The 22385-nt window shown below is 44.2% G+C and overlaps 1 protein-coding gene across 4 annotated transcripts in view; it reads right to left on the bottom strand.

Moving 5' to 3' along the window:
- Positions 1–22385, bottom strand: part of GALNT14 (polypeptide N-acetylgalactosaminyltransferase 14) — a 186341-nt gene that overhangs the window by 22370 nt on the left and 141586 nt on the right. For 3 of the 4 annotated variants that reach the window (XM_043511652.1, XM_043511653.1, XM_043511654.1), the window contains exons 7-11: positions 20793–20880; positions 18522–18606; positions 16334–16518; positions 5650–5776; positions 2438–2530 (exon numbers count right to left, since the gene is read on the bottom strand). In XM_043511652.1, the coding sequence (XP_043367587.1) occupies positions 2438–2530; positions 5650–5776; positions 16334–16518; positions 18522–18606; positions 20793–20880 (578 nt within the window). The remainder of the gene's footprint in view (positions 1–2437; positions 2531–5649; positions 5777–16333; positions 16519–18521; positions 18607–20792; positions 20881–22385) is intronic. The other variant, XM_038395335.2, reaches the window with a different exon arrangement.

A 22385-nucleotide genomic window follows, 5' to 3' on the forward strand; every position in this document is an offset into this window, starting at 1 on the left:
GTAGCAGAGAAGAGGATGTGGCTGACTGTAAACAGGTCAGGCTGCACAGTATTTTAATAATCTAGATTCTCTGAAAATTGAAAAGCAGGAGAGACTCTGCTCCAGCAATTCATCTTTGGACTGAGACCCTGCATGCTCATTCTGAGCTTGAAAGGAGAATCTCTGTGAAAGCAAGGAGAATGTGAAACTAGGGGATTAGAATGAAAGGCTGGCTGCTATCTGAACTCAAGAGTTTGCTGCCTGTGAATACAGACCTTTTTTTAATAAGGAGGATATCTGACTAGCCACGATTATAAGGGACAGAATCACAAATGTCCTGGCGGAGTATAAAGCAGCTTCCATAAAGCCATGTCTGCCAAGACGGGGTCCAGAACATGCCAATTATTTTTCTTGCCTGCTGGTTTCACTTCTAAACTACAATGTTAAAGCCCATCTCTAGGACTAGAGCTACTTGAAGTCAAGAGCAGGAATCTGGCTCGGAGCGCTCAGGAGGAGGGGTGGATTCCCCAGCAAGAATTCAGTCCTCTCCTTGGCATGACCTAAGAGCTTCTAAATAGGCTGTCAAGCGATTAAAAAAAATGAATTGCGCACTGTTAAACAATAATAGAATACCATTTATTTAAATAGTTTTGGATGTTTTTCTACATTTTCAAATACATTGGTTTCAATTACAACACAGAATACAAAGAGTATGGTGCTCACGTTATATTTATTTTTGATTACAAATATTTGCACTGTAAAAAACAAAATAAATAGTATTTTTCAATTCACCTAATACAAGTACTGTAGTGAAATCTCTTTATCATGAAAGTTGAATTTACAATTGTAGAATTATGTACAAAAAACCCTGCATTCAAAAACAAAACAATGTAAAACTTTAGAACCTACAAGTCCAATTAGTCCTACTTCTTGTTCAGCCAATTGTTCAAACAAGTTTGTTTACATTTGCAGAAGATAAAACTGCCCTCTTCTTGTTTACAATGTTACTTGAAAGTGAGAACAGGTGTTTCCATGGCATTGTTGTAACCGGCATTGCAAGATACTTATGTGCCAGATACGCAAAAGATTCATATGTCCCTTCATGCTTCAACCACCATTCCAGAGAACATGCACCCATGGTGATGACAGGTTCTGCTTGATAATGATCCAAAGCAGTGTGGACTGATTCATGTTCATTTTCATTATCTGAGTCAGATGCCACCTGCAGAAGGTTGATTTTCTTTTTTGGTGGTTTGGGTTCTGTAGTTTCTGCATCAGAGTGTTTCTCTTTTAAGACTTCTGAATACATGCTCCACACCCCATCCTGATCAGATTTGGGAAGGCACTTCAGATTCTTAAACCTTGGTTCTAGTGCTGTAGCTATCTTTAGAAATCTTACATTGGTATCTTTTTGGCGATTTGTCAAAACTGCAGTGAAAGTGTTCTTAAAACAAACATGTGCTGGGTCATCATCCGAGACTGCTATAACATGAAATATATGGCAGAATGCAGGTAACACAGAGTAGGAGACATACAATTTTCCCCAAGGAAAATTAGTCATTAAGTAATTAACACATTACTTTTTGAACAAGCATCATCAGCATGGAAGCATGTCCTCTGGAATAGTGGCTGAAGCATGAAGGGGCATACAAATGTTTAGTATATTTGACACATAAATATCTTGCAATGCCAGCTACAAAAGTGCCATGAGAACGCCTGTTCTCACTTTCAGGTGACATTGTAAATAAGAAGTGGGAAGCAGTATTTGCTGTAAATATAACCAAACTTGTTTTTCTTAGCGATTGGCTGAACAAAAAGTAGGACTGAGCGGACTTGTAGACTCTAAAGTTTTACATGGTTTTGTTTTTGAGTGCAGTTATGGAACCAAAAAAAAAATCTACATTTGTAAGTTGCACTTTCATGATAAAGAGTTTGTACTACAGTACTTGTATGAAGTGCATTGAAAAATACTATTTCTTTTATCATTTTACAGTGCAAATATTTGTAATAAAAATAATATAAAGTGAGCACTGTATACTTTGTATTCTGTGTTGTAATTGAAATCAATATATTTAAAAATGTAGAAAAACATCCAAGAATATTTAACACATTTCAATTTTATTTTACTGTTTAACAGTGTGATTAAAACTGAGCTTAAATCGTAATTAATTTTTTTAATCGCAATTAATTTTTTTTAGTTAATCGTGTGAGTTAACTGAGATTAATTGACAGCCCTACTTCTAAACAAACTGGATATATGCTTGGGAGCTGGGACTGTATCTCCTTAAATGTAGCATCTGCCTATTATTAGCACTTAATTAACTGTTACCACAGAAACTACATGGCAATGTCTCCATAGCTGCATACAATGCCCCTGTATCATCCACTTGAACTTTTCATTGCATCAGGCACACTGGGCACCTTTGCACTTCCATTGGCCATCCGAACCACCACTTACTCTCCATAAGGTCTCCCTTGTGCTGCAGGCCGGGCAGCGTAGTAGTATTGTTTGAACTCATCCATCCACACTTCTGCTGTGCGCTTGGTATTTCTAGAGGGGCAACACAAATGGCTGAGGTGAAAATCTATGAAGCGTATAAAGGGACTTCCAACATTGTATAAAGGGAGCCCACTAACTCTGTGACTATACCGGTCTCTCCACCCCTTCACGAACATATTTGGGGTGCTACTTTGGCTCCACCCAGGCTACACTTGCCTTAATTCCTGGTTACCAGAGAGTTTCCACTTCTTCCCTGTTCCTGCAATTGCTGTACACAATCTAGGCAACAGCTTAGAGGAGGAGTTTCTCATTTTGGCTGGTGTAATAAGATAACTAGATGCTTTGCAGCTGTTGTGCTTGGAAGCACAGCTAGTTCTCCTCATGGTAACATTCCCGAGAGGCCTGCTTGGGGCTTGGTCTCACAGCTGGTGGGGGTCTCTAAAAGGCTGTATACAATTCAGCTGTTTTGCTTGCTGGGGTTTCAGTCAAATATTTCCTTCATTTCAGGCCATGTTCATTTGCCCTCTTTGCCTCATTTGAATAAACTCAAAGTGAAACTCAATAGAAACCATTAATGCCCCCCAGCTTCAATGTGAGACCAGAAAATGGCTCAGGTGTTCTCCATGTCAGCTTGGAGGTGTGCAGAAGGCTTGCAGACTCTCAGAAATCTTGTGATGACCCTGAGCGGAATTTAGAGCCAGTAACAAATCCCTGAACCAGGTGAGTTTGATGAAGCTTCAAATTTACTTGCAAATATTTCTTGCTGCTCTATATCTATTCTCTCACTTGTCTGTGTTTCAGAAATACTCCCTCTGCAAGTAATGGCCTCAGGATTTCATGGTCCAGACTATCACTATAAAAACCACCGGATTGTAAACTCCTTAGGACAGGGACTGACTTTAGATTTATGTCCTGTTTAGCACCAAACTCACTCCTGGCAATTAGCAAGCAACAATCATCGTGTGAATTGTGCATGATTCTGGAACCTGAGCAGTCTTTCACTGACACTGGTACAGAAAGGAGTGGCAAAGAGGCTGCATGGAAGGAATTAATCCCTGGAAAAAAACTAGACACATGGATTTTTTTTTTGAAATATCTTTGTACTGGGTTTCTTTTGGGAGCCCTGAAGGGAGACAGGAGTATTGGGCTACCAGAGTCCACACTCTAACCAAATTCACATCTTGGAATACTAGAGGTTAGGGCTACAAGGCAACACAGGCCTCATCAGGTCCCAGCCCTCGATGCCTTGCTATTGCCTACACACACAATTCCCCAGAACGGTTTTCCAATCCACTTTTGAATGGTTCTATTGACAATATCCCAGCTACCTCTCACAGTGGCAGTTCCATTTGCCTAATTGCTCTTCTTGCTGGAGATGGACCTACATCACAGTGTTCCAGCCCTGATCTAAACTTCCCCTAAGCTCAACGGCATTCTAATCAGAGAGTTTAGTTTGGCCTATAATAGAGATGGCGGCCAAAGTCAAAGCTGAAATCTGGCTTTGGATCCAAAGCATCCCAAAGTTCAAGGGTGCCTGTACATGAGCTATTGGGTTGGGCTCCTCTCTTCTTAAATTCATTAAAGCTTCTCTTCTTTATTATGAACATTAGAGCCAGAACCTGTTTAAGTTCACCCTGTTCATCCCCAACAGGGACCAGTTCAGGTTTGTTCTCTATAGCACCTTATCAAATACTTTGTCTATTCCAGGTTTAAATGACTCCAGTGATGGGACTTTAGCACTTCCTGTCCTTCAGTTTAAGGTCCAGACTTCTTGTCATTATTGAAGGGAAGGCCGTTCCATCCATGGTCAGCCTCAGAACTTGTCTCTTTCCTCCTTTATATTTACTAAACATCTATATACACCTCTCCTTCACTGCTCCCTTCGTGAATAAGGTGATGTATTCATTTCTGGGAACCTATTTGTGAAGGTCCTTTCCTCACCCAATTTGCTGCATGACTGAAAAGCATACCTAACATGCTATAACTGAGAATGGAAATGAAAACATAACTGACTTGTAGGTCTCGCCCTCTTCCAATGCCATTAGTCCATGATAAGCCTGAGTAAGACGTATAGTGGACAGGTAAGAGGTGACCATGCTGCAGGCAATTGGGTATTCACATTTGTTGTTATTCTTATAACATCAAGAAATATACACAAAAAAGGGACCCACAAACACATAGCTTATCTGGGAAACAACTGGTGATAAGAGCAACTCTTCCCATCTGTGGACAATGCTTTCCTTATTAACATGTCAATGGACAGCCCTCAACTTCGAAACTTGAAAGGGGAAAAAGCCCTTTTGGACTCCATTGGCTCTTCTGGAGACTTTCTCCTTGGCTAACGATTTTCAACACCTTCCCAGATGGGTGAATGGTACCTTCACAGGGTAATAACTTGGCCATCATAGCTGTGCAATGGAGTGCTAGGCTTTGCCCACGTAAGCCTGTGCTTGAAAGGCTATACATGTCTTTACAAGAACTGGGGTCTAGTGGCCTCTAATCAGGGATCACAAGTCCCAGTCTGTCACTCAGCATCCTATATCTTAAGCAGCCAACCACAGTGGAGCTAGTCGCTTCCAGCTGTCAGAATTCCACGCATTCCCGAGGGTCTGCTCTGGAGGCAGACTCAACTGGGGGGAGAGAGGGGGTCAAACTGTTTGCATCACATATCAATCTGAAACGCTGCTCTGGCTCCGTCTCCGTCTCCATTATCGCGATGGTCTTGCATGCATTTGACTCAGATTTTCTGGTCTGGCGGAGCTGTCCTCAGCCCCAGGCCAGGATCAGTCGGGACAAGGTAGCATTATGACACTTCTATGTTCCCCTGATTTCAGAACCACTAGGTGCCAGCCTGGTGGCATCTGGGAATCAGCTAGGGGAAGGGGCATTCCCCACCACACCCCTTGTGTTAGGGGACAGGGAAGGTGGCGCAGGAACCACTACCACAGTGGTGAAGGAATCCCCTGCTCTGGGGAAATCCTGAGAGGCCCAAAAGCACTGGGTTTATGTCTGCTTTGGGCTGGGAGACGGCTGAAATGCTGACACGTCCAATCTTTCCCCCTTCATCCGTTACTGATGTGGGCTGTGCTCTCCCAGCAACACTCAATTCCTTTTCACACAGGAACAAATCATTCAGCAGTACATGCAGGCAGCCAGAGTGCAATACCTACTTTATATAAGTGTTGGCATTTCCCTCTGGAAAGACATAGGGGTGTTTCTTCCGGAACACATGTCCAACCCGGCTGCAGGGGATAATTTCCAGGCTCCCTCCGCACATCCACACACGGAAGGAGATTTCTGCAAGAGAATCAGCTTCAACCTTTTATCTCCTGACTCCTGGAGCAGGGTGGATGCTGGTTTTCTCTATCATTTCACCCGCTGCCACACCAAAGCCAGGTAAATCCATTATTGGAGGGGCTTTTGTAGGCTCAGCTTTCTTTAAAGTGCATTTCAAAGCTACTTACTCTCTGTTTAAAGTTAGCCCACTTGAAACCAGCCTATAGCGCAGTGGGTAATAGCATAATGGGAAGAGCAAGACATGCAGCACAGCTTACTTCACAGAAGCAGCTTGCTGTTTGTTCCTCTTGTAATTACTTCTGCGCTGCATAACTCAGAGCCACGTCCCTCCACACGGGCTCACCAAGAAAGGGTCTGAATTCAGTTTATTAACGATTGCAACGTGCCTTTAGAAGGCCCACGTTTTTATGAATCAGGGCCTGATCCTGCAAAGCACTGAGCTGATCATAAAAGATCCTGAGCACCCTTCAGCTCCTACTGGAATCAATGGGAGCTGAGGGTGTTTGACACATCCCAGGAAGTGCTCAGCATCTTGTACGATGGGGCCCTTGGTGCCTATGCTGCATGCACATGTACAACAAGGTCACTCAAACATACATTTGCCTGCACAGCTCTCTGCAGGATCAGCCTGGAAAACAATGCTGCTGGCGTCAGGGAATTTAATCCAAATTGCCCACAGCCAGTTTCTGACCATCTGGGTGGGCCTTTTTGGAAGTATTTATATCCCCTGTGGATTAAGGATTCAATACTGGAGTAACTGGCTGAAATTCTATGGCTGTGTTATGCAGGAGGAGATGATCTAATGATCCCTTCTGGCCTTCAAATCTATAAATCTGAAACTTCATCGCCAGATCATCACCTTTCGACAGAATAGGGATTCATACACCCCTTGGGAAACCGAGAAAAAAGAAGAAGAGACCGGTTTCACAGTTTCTTGCACCCTGGATAACGATGGTGATTTTTGAAATTGCAGTGCAATGTTTAGCACTCATCAAGCTTTACAAACATTGACTTGCTCCTCCCCTGGAAGGCAGGAAAGTACTGTCTGCCCCATTTCACTGTGGAATCACAGAAACTGGGCATGAAAGACACCCATTAGATCATCCAGTTCATTGCCCTGCCCATGCCGGACTGTTCCTTACACTTCATTTTCCAGTGTTAGCACACTGGTGCTGCTCAGTTGCTACTTCAATACAAATAACCACCAATAACAATGGGGGAGATTTCTAAGGCACATGTGGTGATTACGTGCCGAACTCCCATAGAGTCAGTGGGAGTTCAGCACCCATCAGCCACCTGTACCTTTGAAATGTCCCCCAACTGGCCTAGTTTTAAAAGTCCTAAGAGACGGCTCTTCCACCTCTTCGCTTAGGAGACTGTTCCTCAGCTTAATACATCTCATTGTCAGGAGGTCTGACTTGACATTCAGCTTTCTTAATTCCACCCCATTACTCTCAGTTACACCTCGTGCATCACTCTGATGATTCTCCGCTCTCCCCGTGGACACCCTGCAAGTATACGTGGAGTGTTATGTCCCCAGCTTTGTCGTGGGGTGATCAAGCTCTAGAAACAATCTTTGGTGCTTAACATTTTCCCTAATAATTTCTGCTGCTCTCCTCAGAATGCTCAGTTTGTTAACATCTGATGGGGGTAAACTGAGGCACAGAGGTAAGGTGACTTCTCCAAGGCAACACAGAAAGTCAGTGACAGAGCCAGCACCAGATCTCGAGATGTTCCTGGGTCTCAGATCATAAACAAGGCTTTCCCTCTTTCTCTCTCTTTGAGGGTTGAGTTCCCTGAAGGGAGGGACTCCTGTATGCCCTCTCCCTTGGCTTTGGGATGATTACTGTGCAATTTTTGTTTTAATTCATGGAAGCGTATTTGTCATTCAGGTTTTGTAAAAGGTATTTTTTAATATATAAAACCCAAATTTGGGGGGGGGGGGTGGAATTGGGTGAGTATTCCTTTAAGCATGGTGATAATAGTATCAGATAGCACAAAACAGCCAGTCATGATCATAGAACTCATGTGACAGCAATGAGCCACCTATGCACTGCTTTGGGAGGTGTCCAGACACAGCTGTTCCCAGCCCTCACCACACACTGCGGCTTCTCTCTGGGAAAACACAGGAGAAACCAAGCTAGCTGCAAAGCCTTCTTGACTTTGGGACGTTTGACATCTGGATCCAAATTTCATGGCATGAGCCCCTCTCTAATAACAAGGCCCCAGCAGGAGGTGCTGCCAGAGATCGGGAGAGGAAGCCCAGCAGGTGGAACAGATGCAAGTCCCTCCTTTCAGGGGTTCCCTCCCTGCTGCCACTCTTCCCCCCACCCCTTCCCTTTTGCTGCAGCATTTATTGAGGAGAAAGTGCCAGCGAGAAGCGGAACCTCACAATTCCCCCAAGGGCGGGTATTAATGGGCCAATAAAACATGCCCTTGTGCCGTGGCTTTGTGCTATATTGGGAGCCACCTTAATCGCAACAGAAAGGAAATGAGATTAGTGAGGGGTTTGGAGGCTCTAAGTTGTTACATCCAGCTCTCTTCACAGCCGGGTGCTGTTCTTCATCTGCCCCGGTGTCCCGTGCTGTATGGTCCCTGAATATCGCTGCAGTCAAAAGGGGGCACTGATGAATGCACAGTTAGCCCAAGCAGCTGGGAACAGGCTTGTGGATGCTGCACCATTCATCCTCTTCCTCTCCCTTTCTGTTCAGCCCATTAGGGACTATGGCTCTCTGAAGGGTTTAGAGAGAAGGGGGGGGGGCTGTATATTTCAACCCCCTGCTTGCTTGTGTCTTCAGTCACAATGAAGAGGAAGGATGATGTGATTTCAATGCACTGGAAATCAGCCTGAAAGCACGTTACTCAAGCTGCAGGAGACACTCTGTAAGTGAAGCGGCAACTTCCCAACATCTAGCAGTCTTGCAGACATCAGGTCTAATCCCAGTAGGGGCAATTCAAAGCCTTAATTTCTTCCCAGCTTATTGGTATGGAAATAATACTTGGCGCTATCTATATCCCCTTCCCTCCAAGGAGCTGAGAGTGCTACTGTAGTAAGTAATCCTCACAACCCCCTGGAGGGTGGTGGTTTTATACTCATTTAACAGATAGTAAAACTGAGGCCACACAAGGTTAAAGCATGTGTCCAAGTCACACAGAGCCAGGAATAGAAGCCAGATGCCCTGGTGCCTAGACCTGTCCCTTACCCACAAACCATTTCTGGAGTTTAAAGCCAATCCCTGGTGCATTGTTATTTTTGCCTCTGTTACTGCTAAAATCCATCCATGTTCTGTTAAACACATTTCAGGAAGCTGGTGTGTAACAGAAAGTATCAGACTCTAAAATATCCCCAGTTCGGCCACGCAGGGCTCTCTCCTGAGGGGAACACTCTTCTGCTTGTACCACAACTCCATCCCAGTCTTCCTGTCACTGTCTGCCACCTGCTTGACACAGCTACTACAATGCACACCTGAGTTACATGGCACATGGAACCAAGGCCTGACAAGAGGAACTGCAACATCTGCAGAGAGGGAAAGACAACAGACAAACGGAGACAGCAAAGCAGAGAGTGGACTGGGTGGTGGAAGGGATTGCTAATGGGCTACCAAACTGTTCTTTGCTAGGTCTCTAGCCTGAATCCATTCAGGGTTGGTACTCAATAGATGTTACCACTATCCAAAGGATGTTCAGTGGTCTACATGAAATATGTGGTGGGTCTCACCGTAATACTACCAGCTAAGGGTCCACATCCCATTTAGCATCTCTGCTGGCACTCTCTGCAAAGAAAGTGAATGGCCAGGGGGACTAATCACCCCTGCCACAGTCCTAGCCATGGTCCCTGCAGGTTAGGTTTGAGGTGTGCTGGAGGCTTGCCCATGCTGTAGTGGGATGAAGCACCTTCAATCTGCAGGCTGACACTCGGCAGCCTGGCACCAGCAGCAGTACATTACTGACAAAGAGCTCAAGAACAAAGTTTCAAACCAGTTTGGGCATTGACAACATCCCCAAAGGCCTCCCTCTAATCTGAATGCAGATTCCAACTTGCTTTTATTTTCGATGGAGTCTGGCAGTCCCCTGTGGCTGTCAATCGCACTGCCATAAAGCAGTGGAGCTCAGTTGTTAATGCTGAAAAAAAACCACCGCTGCAGTGCTACATTGTATTCCAAGTGCTCTATCTAATTAGGAAGAAGAGTAAATCACCAAACGGCTGAATTGTATTTCACTGCAAACATAATGAAAGGAACAGTCAGTCATTCCAGTCCTTCAAAATGCACCACAAGATCCTGATTTCCCAGTCACTTACCCTGAAGCCAGTGGAGTTGCTCTGGTGCAAGTGAGATCAGACTCTGGCCCCATGAGTGCTTGCAGCAGGGGAGATTCTGTTCTGTCACAGCTGGAAGGTGAGCATCGCTGTGACTAGGACACTGAGGGGCATGCTCTGACCTCCCTCAGTGGGGCTATGCAAACATGAGAGCAGGAGCTAACCTCATGTAGCTGGAGGCACAAATCCACCGCTTTGGTGTCACTATGTTAACCCGTTTGGTCCATTTTGTGTCGTATTGCTTTTCCTTTTACACACAAGCTGTTGTCCTGCTTCTCAGCTACCTTGTGTCTGAGTGCTCCCAGCTTGCTGACTGAGCAGTCGTTGCCTGTTATGAAGGGTCAGACACACCACTGTTGCTATAGGGAGAAGCCAACTTTCCCTCTCTGGGCCAGTGAGACTCACTGTGGTCCAAGTGGGGTTTCCACCCTGCCTACCCTCATGAACTCTGCTGATGGAGAATACAAAGGGACAATTATTACTGCTATTACACCAGTGCCCAGAAGCTGCAACTGAGATCAGGGCCCCTGTGTGCTAGGCCCTGTATATACACACAGTCAGAGACATTCCCTGCCACAAAGAGTTTACAGAAGGTCCAGCGAGATGAAGTGGCTTGTAGTCTAAGATCACGCTGCAGGTTAGTGGTAGAACTGGGAACCAAACCCAGGTCTCCTGCCAGTCCAGGGCCTTATATAAAGAGTGTCTCCTCCACCTTCCATGATCATAATCCAAGCTTGGCCAATGTCACTTGTTTTTGCACTTCATGGGACCCCTGCAACTCTTGTCTAGCTTAATCTAGCAGAGAGATGGGCAAGCCCCAAGGCTAGCAAAATTTGGGTCTGTTACAGTTTGAACCTTGGTTAAATGCTGCCTGGGACTCCATGGCCATGGCTGCCCTCTGATACTGGGAAGGTAAGAACACGACGTTATCAGGACCAGCCTCAAAGGGAACTTTGTTGATAATGAAAACAGCCAGCGACATAACATAGGTTAGAACAATGCATAAGGGGTGTAAACCCTAATGCTTCAGGGCATAAGCCAACTGCTAACTGACGGGTTGGGAAAAAACTTCTCCTATGGGCAGGCTATTCCATAATAGTCCATTTTGGTCCCTTCCTGGAATGAGGACACCAGACTAGATGGACCTGATCCAGCATGGCATGTCCTACATTTATGTTTAGTTTTCTTTGCAAAGACATGTTTTAGACGATTAATCCGAGGGAGAAAGGGGCTCACTGCGGCTTTTTGTGATGAATTTTTTCAGACAGCAGTGCAAGAAAGAGCAGATGCTGCAAGTCAGAACCTTGGCAAGAAACTCTCTCTCTCACACACACACTTTACATTGCAAGAAAGAAATAAAATACTTTAGAGAAATAGTGTATGGAAGACAACAATAGCGCTAGACAATGGATGGGATTATTCTAAAACACAAGCATCTGTTCCTATGGATCCCTGACAGTGTTGCTACATCTGTTAAGACAGAATTTTTTTTCATTGCTAGCCACACTCCCCAGAGGTGCTGAAGTATTAAAACCAGCTTAGGATCTGTCTCCCTGTCATCAAGTACCTCATTCTTCTTTCATGGCCGCAAGCCTACCGGATTCGATCTGCAGCATCATTACAGCTGCAAACAGAAACAACCCAGCCTGATCTAGCTGTCTGATATGGTGAACAGGGATGGTATATCACCTATTTAACCTCTCCATCGAGGCTCACAGCTAGGAGCTCCCCAAAGGACAGGTGTGAACATAGAGGGCAGAGGTGGATTTAGATGACTGGAAGCACAGGGCCCGAAATCCACTTGTCATCAAACTATATAGGGCAGGTGTGCTCAACCTTTTCCATGCTGAGACCTCTTTTCCATCTTGCCAAGGTCTAGCTGGGAACCTCTCTCCGATTTAGCAGTATAGTCATGGAAGGGTTGTCACAGCCTTCTGATGATTGTTTTTTCATAGATTCATAGATTCCAAGACCCGAAGGGACCACTGTGATCATCTAGTCTGACCTCTTGTATAACACAGGCCAGAGAACTACCCCAAAATAATTCCTAGAGCAGAACTTTTAGAAAAACTTCCCATCTTGATTCAAAAGCTGGCAGTGATGGAGAATCCACCATGATCTTCGGTGAATTGTTCCATTGATTAGTTTAAAAAAGTACCTCTTATTTCCAGTTTGAATTTGTCTAGCTTCAACTTCCAGCCACGTTTTACCTTGCTCTGCTAGACTGAAGAGCCTATTATTAAATATTTGTGCCCCATGTAGACACTGACGGCCTGTAATAAAGCAACCCCTTAGCTTTTCTTTCTTAAGTTAAATAGATTGAGAATCTTGACTCCATCACTATACAGCATAAAAGAAAAGGAGTACTTGTGGCACCTTAGAGACTAACAAATTTATTTGAGCATAAAATAAAGCTACAGCTCACTTCATCGGATGCATTCAGTGGAAAATACAGTGGGGAGATTTATATACACAGGGAACATAAAACAATGGGTGTTACCATACACACTGTAACGAGAGTGATCAGTAATGTGAGCTATTAACAGCAGGAGAGTGTGTGGGGTGGGGGGAAGAACCTTTTGTAATGATAATCAAGGTGGGCTATTTCCAGCAGTTGACAAGAATGTCTGAGGAACAGTGGGGAGGGGGAGGAATAAACATGGGGAAATAGTTTTACTTTGTGTAATGACCCATCCTCTCCCAGTCTTTATTCAAGCCTAAGTTAATTATATCCAGTTTGCAAATTAATTCCAATTCAGCAGTCTCTCATTGGAGTCTGTTTCTGAAGGTTTTTTTGTTTAAGAATTGCCACTTTTAGGTCTGTAATCGAGTGACCAAAGAGATTGAAGTGTTCTCCAATTGGTTTTTGGATGTTATCATTCTTGCTTGTTCACCTGCACATCTACCAATGTGATATATGCCATCATGTGCCAGCAATGCCCCTCTGCCATGTACATTGCCCAAACTGGACGGTCTCTATGTAAAAGAATAAATGGACACAAATCAGATGTCAAGATTTATAACCTTCAAAAACCAGTCGGAGAACACTTCAATCTCTTTGGTCACTCGATTACAGACCTAAAAGTGGCAATTCTTCAACAAAAAAACTTCAAAAACAGACTCCAATGAGAGACTGTTGAATTGGAATTAATTTGCGAACTGGATACAATTAACTTAGGCTTGAATAGAGATAGGGAGTGGATGGGTCATTACACAAAGTAAAACTATTTACCCATGTTTATCCCCCCCCACACACACACACCGTTCCTCAGACATTCTTGTCAACTGCTGGAAATGGCCCACCTTGATTATCACTACAAAAGGCTTTCCCCCTCCCGTCCCTCCTGCTGGTAATAGCTCACCTTACCTGATCACTCTCATTACAGTGTGTATGGTAACATCCATTGTTTCATGTTCTCTATGTATATAAATCTCCCCACTGTATTTTCCACTGAATGCATCCGATGAAGTGAGCTGTAGCTCACGAAAGCTTATGCTCAAATAAATCTGTTAGTCTCTAAGATGCCACAAGTACTCCTTTTCTTTTTGCGGATACACCATAACACGGCTGCTACTCTGAAAACTATACAGCATGTTTTCTAATCCTTTATTCATTCTTGTGGCTCTTCTTGGGAACTCTCTCCAATTTATTAACATCTTTTTGAATTGTGAGTCCAGAACTGGACACAGTGTTCCTGCAGTGGCTGCACCAGTGCCAAACACAGAGGTAAAATAACCTCTCTGCTCCTACTCAAGATTCCCATTTATGCATCCCAGGATCGCATTAGCTGTTTTGGCCACGGCATTGCACTGGGAGCTCATGGTCAGCTGAATATCCACCATGACCTCTTAATCTTTTTCAGAGTCACTGCTTCCCAGATTAGAGTACCCCATCCTGTAAGTATAGCCTAGATTCTTTGTTCCTAGATATAGAGATTTATATTTAGCTGTATTAAAAATACATATTGTTTGCTTGCACCCAGTTTCCCAAGAGATCCAGATCACTCTGAATCAGTGACCTGTCCTCTTCAATTTTACCACTATCTCAATGTTCGTGTCATTGGCAAACTTTATCAGTCATGATTTATTGTCTTTTGCCAGATCATTAATCAAAATATTAAATAGTGCTGGGCCAAGAACTGATCCTTGTGGAACCCCACAGACTAATGATTCCCCATTTACAGTTATATTTTGAGACCTATCAGTTAGCCAGTTTTTAATCCATTTAATGTGTGCCATGTTAATTTTTTATTGTTCTAGATTTTTAAATCAAAATGTTGTGCAGTATCAAGTCAATTACATCAACACTATTACCACTTTTATCAACCAAACTTGTAATCTCATAAAAAATACAGATTTAGTTTGACAGGATCCATTTTCCATAAACCCACATTGATTTGCATTAATTATATTACCCTCCTTTAATTCTTTTTTAATCAAGTCCTGTATCAGCTGCTCTATTATCTTGCCTGAGATGGCTGACAGGTTTATAATTACCCAGGTCATCCCATTTACACTTGTAAAAAATTGGCACAATATTAGCTTTCTTTCAGTCTTCTGAAACTTTCACATTTCTCCAAGACTTCTTGAAAATCAACATTAACAATCCAGCAAGCTTCTGAGCTAGCTCTTTTAAAACTCTTGAATAGAAGTTAACTGGACCTGATGATTTGCAAATGTCTCATTTTAGTAGCTGCTATTAACATTCTGCAGAGACACTGATGGAATGGAAAGTGTGTGATCATCACCATATGATGAAACTATATCATCTGTTTTGCCTCAAATACAGAACAGAAATAGTTATTGAATGATTCTGCCTTTTCTACATTATAATTGATAATTCTATCATTTCCATCTATTAGCGGACCAATATCATTGTCAGGATTCTTTTTGTTCCTAATATATTTTAAAATATCTCCTTATTGTCCTTAACTCTGCTGGCCACATATTCATCCTTGTATCCCTTGGCTTCCCTGCTTCTGATTTATATTAATTACTATCAACTTTCCCTTTCTTCAATTTGTTATATATTATTCTTTTATTTTTTTACAGATGTCTTCACTTCCCCTCTAAACCAGTTTGGTCTTTTAACCAGTAAAACCTTCTTCCTTGATTGTGGCTTTTGGGGCCTCTAATAAGGTGTTCTTAAATGATTCCCAATTATCATTCAAATTTTTCTGATAAATTCTTCATCCCAGCTGCTTTGGCTCATAATTGTTTTCAGATTTGTGAAACTGGCCTCATTAAAGCACTCTATATATATTACTGATCTGCACTTTATGTTGCTTGCACATTATAAATGTTGTCAAATCATGATCACGTGTACCTAAGCTGTTTGCAACCCCCGTGCCCCTTCGAGAATGCCTGAGCCACTATTTCAGGCATGCTGCAAATTCAAGCAGGTATTACCTCATCCATTTACATTTTCAAGATTATATCTGTGAACGTAAAGCTAGAAACATAGTTGGATGTTTTAAAGAAAAAAGAAAGAATGAGAGGGAATGGGAGATTACTATCAGTTCCCCAGTAACATGTTCACAATCACCAGGTTGAGAATCTTTGGTTTAGTGTATCTAGCAGCACTATATCGATCACCATGGAGGAGATGGAGTACTATAGACCAATAATGGCAGTCCTTTCAGCGTTGGAACACTTTGAGACATTGAAAGGCTCCCATACTTGCACAGGATACAGATGAAAATAACTAGGGGAAACCATTCAGAGCATTTGGAGTGAACCCAGTATTAGTCAGACACTACTTGAGAGCATGGGTGGTGCATGGAACCCCCCTACCCCCGTTCAGGGAAGCTAGCCCCCAGCCCCACCCCTTCCGTTCAAGGCCCCACCACTACCTTGCCCCTTCCCCCCTCCTCCCCCACCAGAGCCCAGAGCCCCCCACTACAGCTGGGGGAGCCCCACCTCAACTCTGGAGCACCGGCCTGTCCCAACCCCAGGTGGCCCCAGCCCCGGAGCACCAGCCAGCCCCAGCCTGGCCAGCCGGTCCGATCACCCACCCTAGGTGCCCTGAGTCCTAGGCCACCAGCCAGCTCATCCTAGCCCTAGCCCCAGCCCCAGCCCACTTCGGGGGGAGAGGCTAAGCAAGGGCAGGAAGAGGAGCAGCCTGGTCTGGGACCATGAGGGAAGACTGGGATGTAGAAGGGGACCTCGGGGTGGAGCATGGGTGAGGCCATGCCTGGCTGTTTCAGGATGCTTAGCCTCCACTGGCCTATGATACCCACCAGCCATGCTTGAGAGGAAGAGCCAGCCCCATCTCTTGGGAGGATGAAGATCCCCACGTCCCTGCAACAACAGAGACTCACCAAAGTTCTCCCCACCCCAGATGTCCATGGCAGTGTCATACTTCCCCAGGTGGTTGAACCAGGCTTTGTCGATCACAAAGAGCCCCCCTGCAATGATCGGAGTCCTGCAGAGATACAAAGGGAAGAGGGGATAAGCCCTTACTCAAACACTAGAGTAGAACCCGAGATGCACAGTAAGCCACTTCCTTTCTCTTCCTATTCTGCTTTCAGAGCGATATATCTGTGAATCTTCCTATTATCCCGAAACAAGGACACACGTCTCAACATGGCAGAGCCATTTAACGGCTGGCTTAGTATTTTTCTGTCGATCATAAACTGCCTGGCACTTAAAAACAGGCTAATGCACACATTAACACAACTCCTATGAGCCCAGAGTTCACAGCCCTTATTGTAGGCTTCAGAACCAAAAATGCACTTAGCACTTGGGGGTTATTTACATGACATGACCTAAACGGCCTTTGTGCCAGAAGAGATCTTATTAGGAACACCAGTGTAACAGGGAGAGGAAGCCTGTGCCTATTCAACAGGGGATTTTTAAAAGCCATCACTGTGAGTTTGATCTAGGATTTCTCAAACGAGGGGTCCCGACCCAAAAGAAGGTCACAACACTATTGAAGGGGGGGTCACGAGAGCGGTGGCTGCTGGCTGGATGCCCAGCTCTGAAGGCACCACCACCATCACCAGAAGCAGTGCAGAAGTAAGGGTGGCATGGTGGGGGGGAGTTTGTCCCTTTTTAGGGGGGTCGTCACAGTCTGAAATATTTTCAAAGGGGTTCTCAGCAAAAAATGTTTGAGAACCCCTCGTTTGATCTTTATTTCAAAACAGGGCTACTTTTTGCCTTCTGGATTAGCTGAGGTTATCAAAGAGAAGTCATGTGGAGGGGTTGGAGAGAGAGAGATGAGGATCATTTTAGGAGTACCAACCATTCGATGGGGCAGGCCCTATGCCTATGAATCTGTGCCACATCCTGCAAACATGTACGATTAAGATGCATTGGATTTGTCTCGTGTCTCATGATCTCTCTGCACCGCGAGGGGGCTCCAATTGTTTTTGCAGGCAGGACAATCACAAAAATGAGATGGGGCACCGGGAGATGAACATGAGCTCGTTACAAGAACCAGGACAAGCAGCAGCAAGATTTGGTTCCCCATGATGTGCGTCCTCTGCATCATTTCTGGAGCTCTGAGCTTTCACCACCACATTCCCTGTTCCATGCTTCATGTCACAACAACAATATTTCTGTTCAAGGACCGGACAAAATACCAGCCAACACCATACCTTAGCCAGCAACAAGGGGTGAGTAAGGTGAGGCACTCCCTCCAACCCAAGGGATGAGGACAGATTTTTTTCTCTTCCTGATTTGATTAACTCTCCTGAGATTCATCACTCACTTCCTATAACCTTCAGACTTGCTGTCCGCCCCTTAGGCAGCTTAGAAGGGCAAGGCTGGTCGGGAAGGCATGATCTGGATCACTTGCTTTCATCAAGGGTTTCATCCTTTTTCAAGGATTCCTCTTGTTCTTGGGTAAAATATGAGTTGTGAGAAGTAAAGTAAGAGTCTTTGTTGGGAGAAGAAGGGTCTTGTTCACAGGCTGGAAGAACTAGGAGCCTTCGCCTGTTTTTACTTAGCCTTTTGGGGTGGGGAAATCATGTGGAGCCCTTAGGCACTACCTTATTACAATAATAATAATTGTGACCCTGAGTTGTAAAACCCAAAGTAAACTGGAACTCAGGACAGATCCATGAGACTCAGGACTGTTATGGGACGGGTGGGAGTACCTATCCATCTCCTCCATGGTGCCATATGTGTTAAACCAGGTCCCTAATTAGATTTCCTTCTGGACCAGCTAAATAGAACCATGTGCTGTATCTAAAGAAATCAGCAATATCTCCAGTCAGGGTCAGATCCACAGCCGGTGAAGTCAACGGAAAGACTCCCATAGACTTCAATGGGCTTTGAGTCGAGTCCTTAATGTGCAAATTTCCTTGCAAGTGAAAAGGGGAAAATCAGACAAGGCCCTGGACACAGACTAGCTGGCACCAACTTCCACAGAAGAAAGCCCTCCACTCACCCCAGTTTTCCCCCCTCTGCTGCCTTGCTACTTACTTAATGGGTTCTGTAGGGTCAATTCGTTTGGCTTTCTGCTCTGGGGAAAGCTGCTCCCATTTGAAATGTAGACTCCAGTCAAACCCTAAAAACAAAGTATAGAAGGACCACGGTGAACTTGGAGATGAACACAAACTAGGAGATCACCAAACCCATCCCCTAGCAAGCACAAAATTGTTTCTGATTTTCCAGTTTTAAATGACCCAGATAACGGGTCTGCAGCCAGTTCTCTGAGGAGACGATTCCAGTGTCTAACACATTTAAATATTACAAACAAAAAACTACTTGAAAGGAGAGCTACAGTTGCAATGTCCAGCACTCAAAAAAGTCAGGAAGTGCCAGAACAAAGGTGGCCTGTAAAGCCCTAATTCAGCACCCTTGTGCATATGCATTAGGATACAGTCTTTAACTACATGAGCACACACTATTGTTTTCACAGGAGCCCTGCCTCATTCAGTGAACAGAACAGACAGGGCTCAGTTGATGATCAGCAATATAATATTTCATTTTACCACCATCGTTCAACATGTGGGCCCATGGCCTTATTTATTTATTATTAATTTCCTCATGGGCTTTTCTATTGTGCTCATCACTGTAATACCTGAGGGTTCAAAAGCATTGGCGAATTTACCTTCACAACCTCCCTATAGGATGATGGGGTGATACTATCCTCATTTTACGGATGGGAAACTGAGGCATGGAGGCATTAAGGTCCAAAGTGTACATTAACTCTGGGTGCCCTGTTGGAGAGACGTAGGGCCTGATTTTTCAGAGTACTCAGTATTACACAGCCTTTTGAATGTTCAAAGCACAACTCCTATCGACTTCAGTTGCATTTGTGAGTGCTCAACACATCTGCAAATCAAAACAGGCGCCAAAAATTGAGGAACACACAAGTAGTGACCATCTCTGAAAAGTCTACTTTAAGTGCCTGTTGCAGCACCACACAGGAACTCTGTGGCAGGCAGAGAACCCAATTCTCCTAGCAGCATTCAACTGCCTAAACCCAGAGACTCTCCCCTCCCTTTCTGCAGTCCCCTGCCTCATTTGCTACCCACCTTTCAACTTTGCAACAAGTGAAACAGGGGCCCTCAAACAAAAGCCTCCTTTGTTGCACAGCCTGGTTCATTCTCTAAGCATGTAGGAAATGTCGCATGTTCTGGGGCTTCTAGTCAGAGAGGTGCAGAGCACAAAGGGGCTCAGAGACAGGAATCTCAGAGAACCAGCAAGTTTGCACTGAGGTCGAAACTAGAGACTGCCTCATCTGCTGGGCCCCCATCTTGAGAAGGAGGCTCAAAGATTGTAGCAAAGAGGCAATGAGCCAAGCCTGTTTGAACTTGAAGAATGGCTTTGGTTCTGTTTATAGAACTGTATAAATTGCCATACCAGAATACATTCATGGTTCATCTAGCCCAGTTACCCTTTCTGCAGAGGCTATAGAGACTGGACTTCAGTATGGGCCATGTCTCCTCTGGCACAAACCTGTTAATCTGTCATTAGTCTCATAATAGATTCCATTTGCCTCTGTGTTAAAACTACCAGACAACCAAGCTTGGCTGACAGTCTCTGCACGAGCATTAGCTGGCACTTTCTAGAGAAATCCAAGGACATGAGTAAAAAACTCCAGGGGCGCGTGCTACACAAAAAACAAGGAGGGGAGCCACTCTTTCTCTCTCTCAGAGTAATCAAAGAACAGCATTCTCCAGGGAGGGAAGAGTCATCTTGCCATTTAGCAGAGGGAAGTCATATTTCAGGGCCTGATTCTTCACTGTGTCACTTTGGTTTTACACTGGCATATATCTGGAGTGACACAATGGGGAAATCAGGCAACCAGAAACGTGCAAAGCTCAGAAGGGGACTTCAGCTAACAAATCAACTTATAGCTATGGAGATATGTATGGCAATACTATCCCTCTATATCCTTCCCCTTCAATGACACCCAGTTTTCTCTGCTGCTAGGGGTTAGCTTAGATGGGATACTTCCCCTGCATGGCCACTGCTCCCTAGTAAGGAATTCCATTCCCTCAAGTCAGTGGTATGAAGGGCCAGTCTAGCTTGCAAACTGATAGAGATGGAAACAGTGTATTTTTAGCATGCCTTGCACAAAACAGCTGTGTATACAGAGCATTATAAATAATTCTTACAGTAGGGAGCTCCGACTCAGTGCCTCCTTCACACTGAGTCAGCCACTTCCCTCTGCCAGTGTCTGCTGAGCCTAGTACCTGACAGATCAGCATCACCCGACAGGGAGCGAGCACAATACACACTCACCTCCTCTCAGGTCCGAGGAAGCGGCCACATAGGCAAAAGTGTCCAAGTTGATGATGTCGATAACTGGACTGACCACGCGGGTTGGATCCTGAGAACAAGGAACAAAACAACCCATGACTTTTGACCTGGTGTAGCTTCTCCTCAGAAGCCAGCTCAGGAGCAGGGTGGTGGGAAAACCTGTATTATGGGCAAAGATGCGAGGAAGCTGTTTGCCACTGAGGTCTGGAGTCCTCTACTGATCCACAGGACAGACAAGTCAAGGGGAGGGCCAAATTCTTAGCTGTGTTCACTGGCTGGAACTCCTGGTGTCAATCCAGTTTCTTGTGGACCAATGTCCATATCACAAAAGCAACCCTCTAGATAACTTGTTGACTGTCTTATCAGAAAGGCTAAGGATTGAATGGAAGCATCCGTTCAGACACTGTCATCCCTGGAGGACAAAGTTGAGGATACACTGCCAGGGTGATGTGTGGGGAAGCTTATAATTCCCCTATTATGAACAGAGGACTTAGTCTCCAAGGCTGTCAAGCCAGCATCTTTCACTAGCTCTAAATTCTCTCACAAAGAAACCCAGACTGCATAGGCTGTGGGTGGGTTTTATACCAAACTTGGCTTAAGAATCTCTAGCTGAGTATAAAATTCCATCTTTCTTTTACAAATTCATCAATTTATTCCTCCACCACCTCCTTTCAGTTCTTTTTATTGAATTTCAAAAGTTAAGCCACAAGCAAGAAGTTTAAAGAATAGACAAAACAAAGGCAGCCAGCCAGTTAAAACATATAGAAAAACACTACATATCATAAATCCGCAAAATTACCATACAGCATTGCTTTTGTCAAAGGAGGGGAAGGGGTTAAAATAAAGAATGACATGATGTTAAATATTTGGTACTAGTGATTTAATTATTTTCTTGTTATAGGAAAAGAGATTATACAAACAGTTAGGGACAAAAATATCTACAGGAGGATGAGATTTTGACAACTTTGACTGGTCTCTTATCTTCCTTTTTCTTTTCAAAAATCCTAAATTCCAATTATAGCTCAAACTTCAAGCTTTTCCACCCACCAGATCAAATCGCTTTTCACCGACATGCAGACGAATGCATCTTAGCACATGCAGGCTTGCTCTCTCACTCTGGGAAAAGATTTTGTTTTAGAAATCAGTCCTAAAAAATAGGAGCTATGTTCTCGTGCAGTCACAGAACAAAGGAGCTGAGCACTGAAAGTCGTGCTGGTCGGCCATATTGGGGACTCAGGTTTTATAAATCGGAATGACAGTTCTTGGCAATTCTATGACATTGTCTATCTGAGAATCTCAAAGCACTTGTATGGACATTGATGAATTAACCATCTTAACACCCATGTCAGGTCAGTAAATATTGTTATTCCCATATGGTAGATGGAGAAACTGAGGCACAAGAGATTAAAGACTGTGACACTCTGTACCTCAAAGGAGCACCTTGGAACCCCCATATTCACCACTGCCATATAATTATGATATATTTTGTACAAAGTATACCTTGTGAGGATCATTTTGAAAGTCTTGATTTGTTGAACATTAATATTCTGTTGGATTGTGCGTACTATCATTGTA

Source organism: Dermochelys coriacea, chromosome 3 (assembly GCF_009764565.3).
Source record: "Dermochelys coriacea isolate rDerCor1 chromosome 3, rDerCor1.pri.v4, whole genome shotgun sequence".
NCBI lineage: Eukaryota > Metazoa > Chordata > Testudines > Dermochelyidae > Dermochelys > Dermochelys coriacea.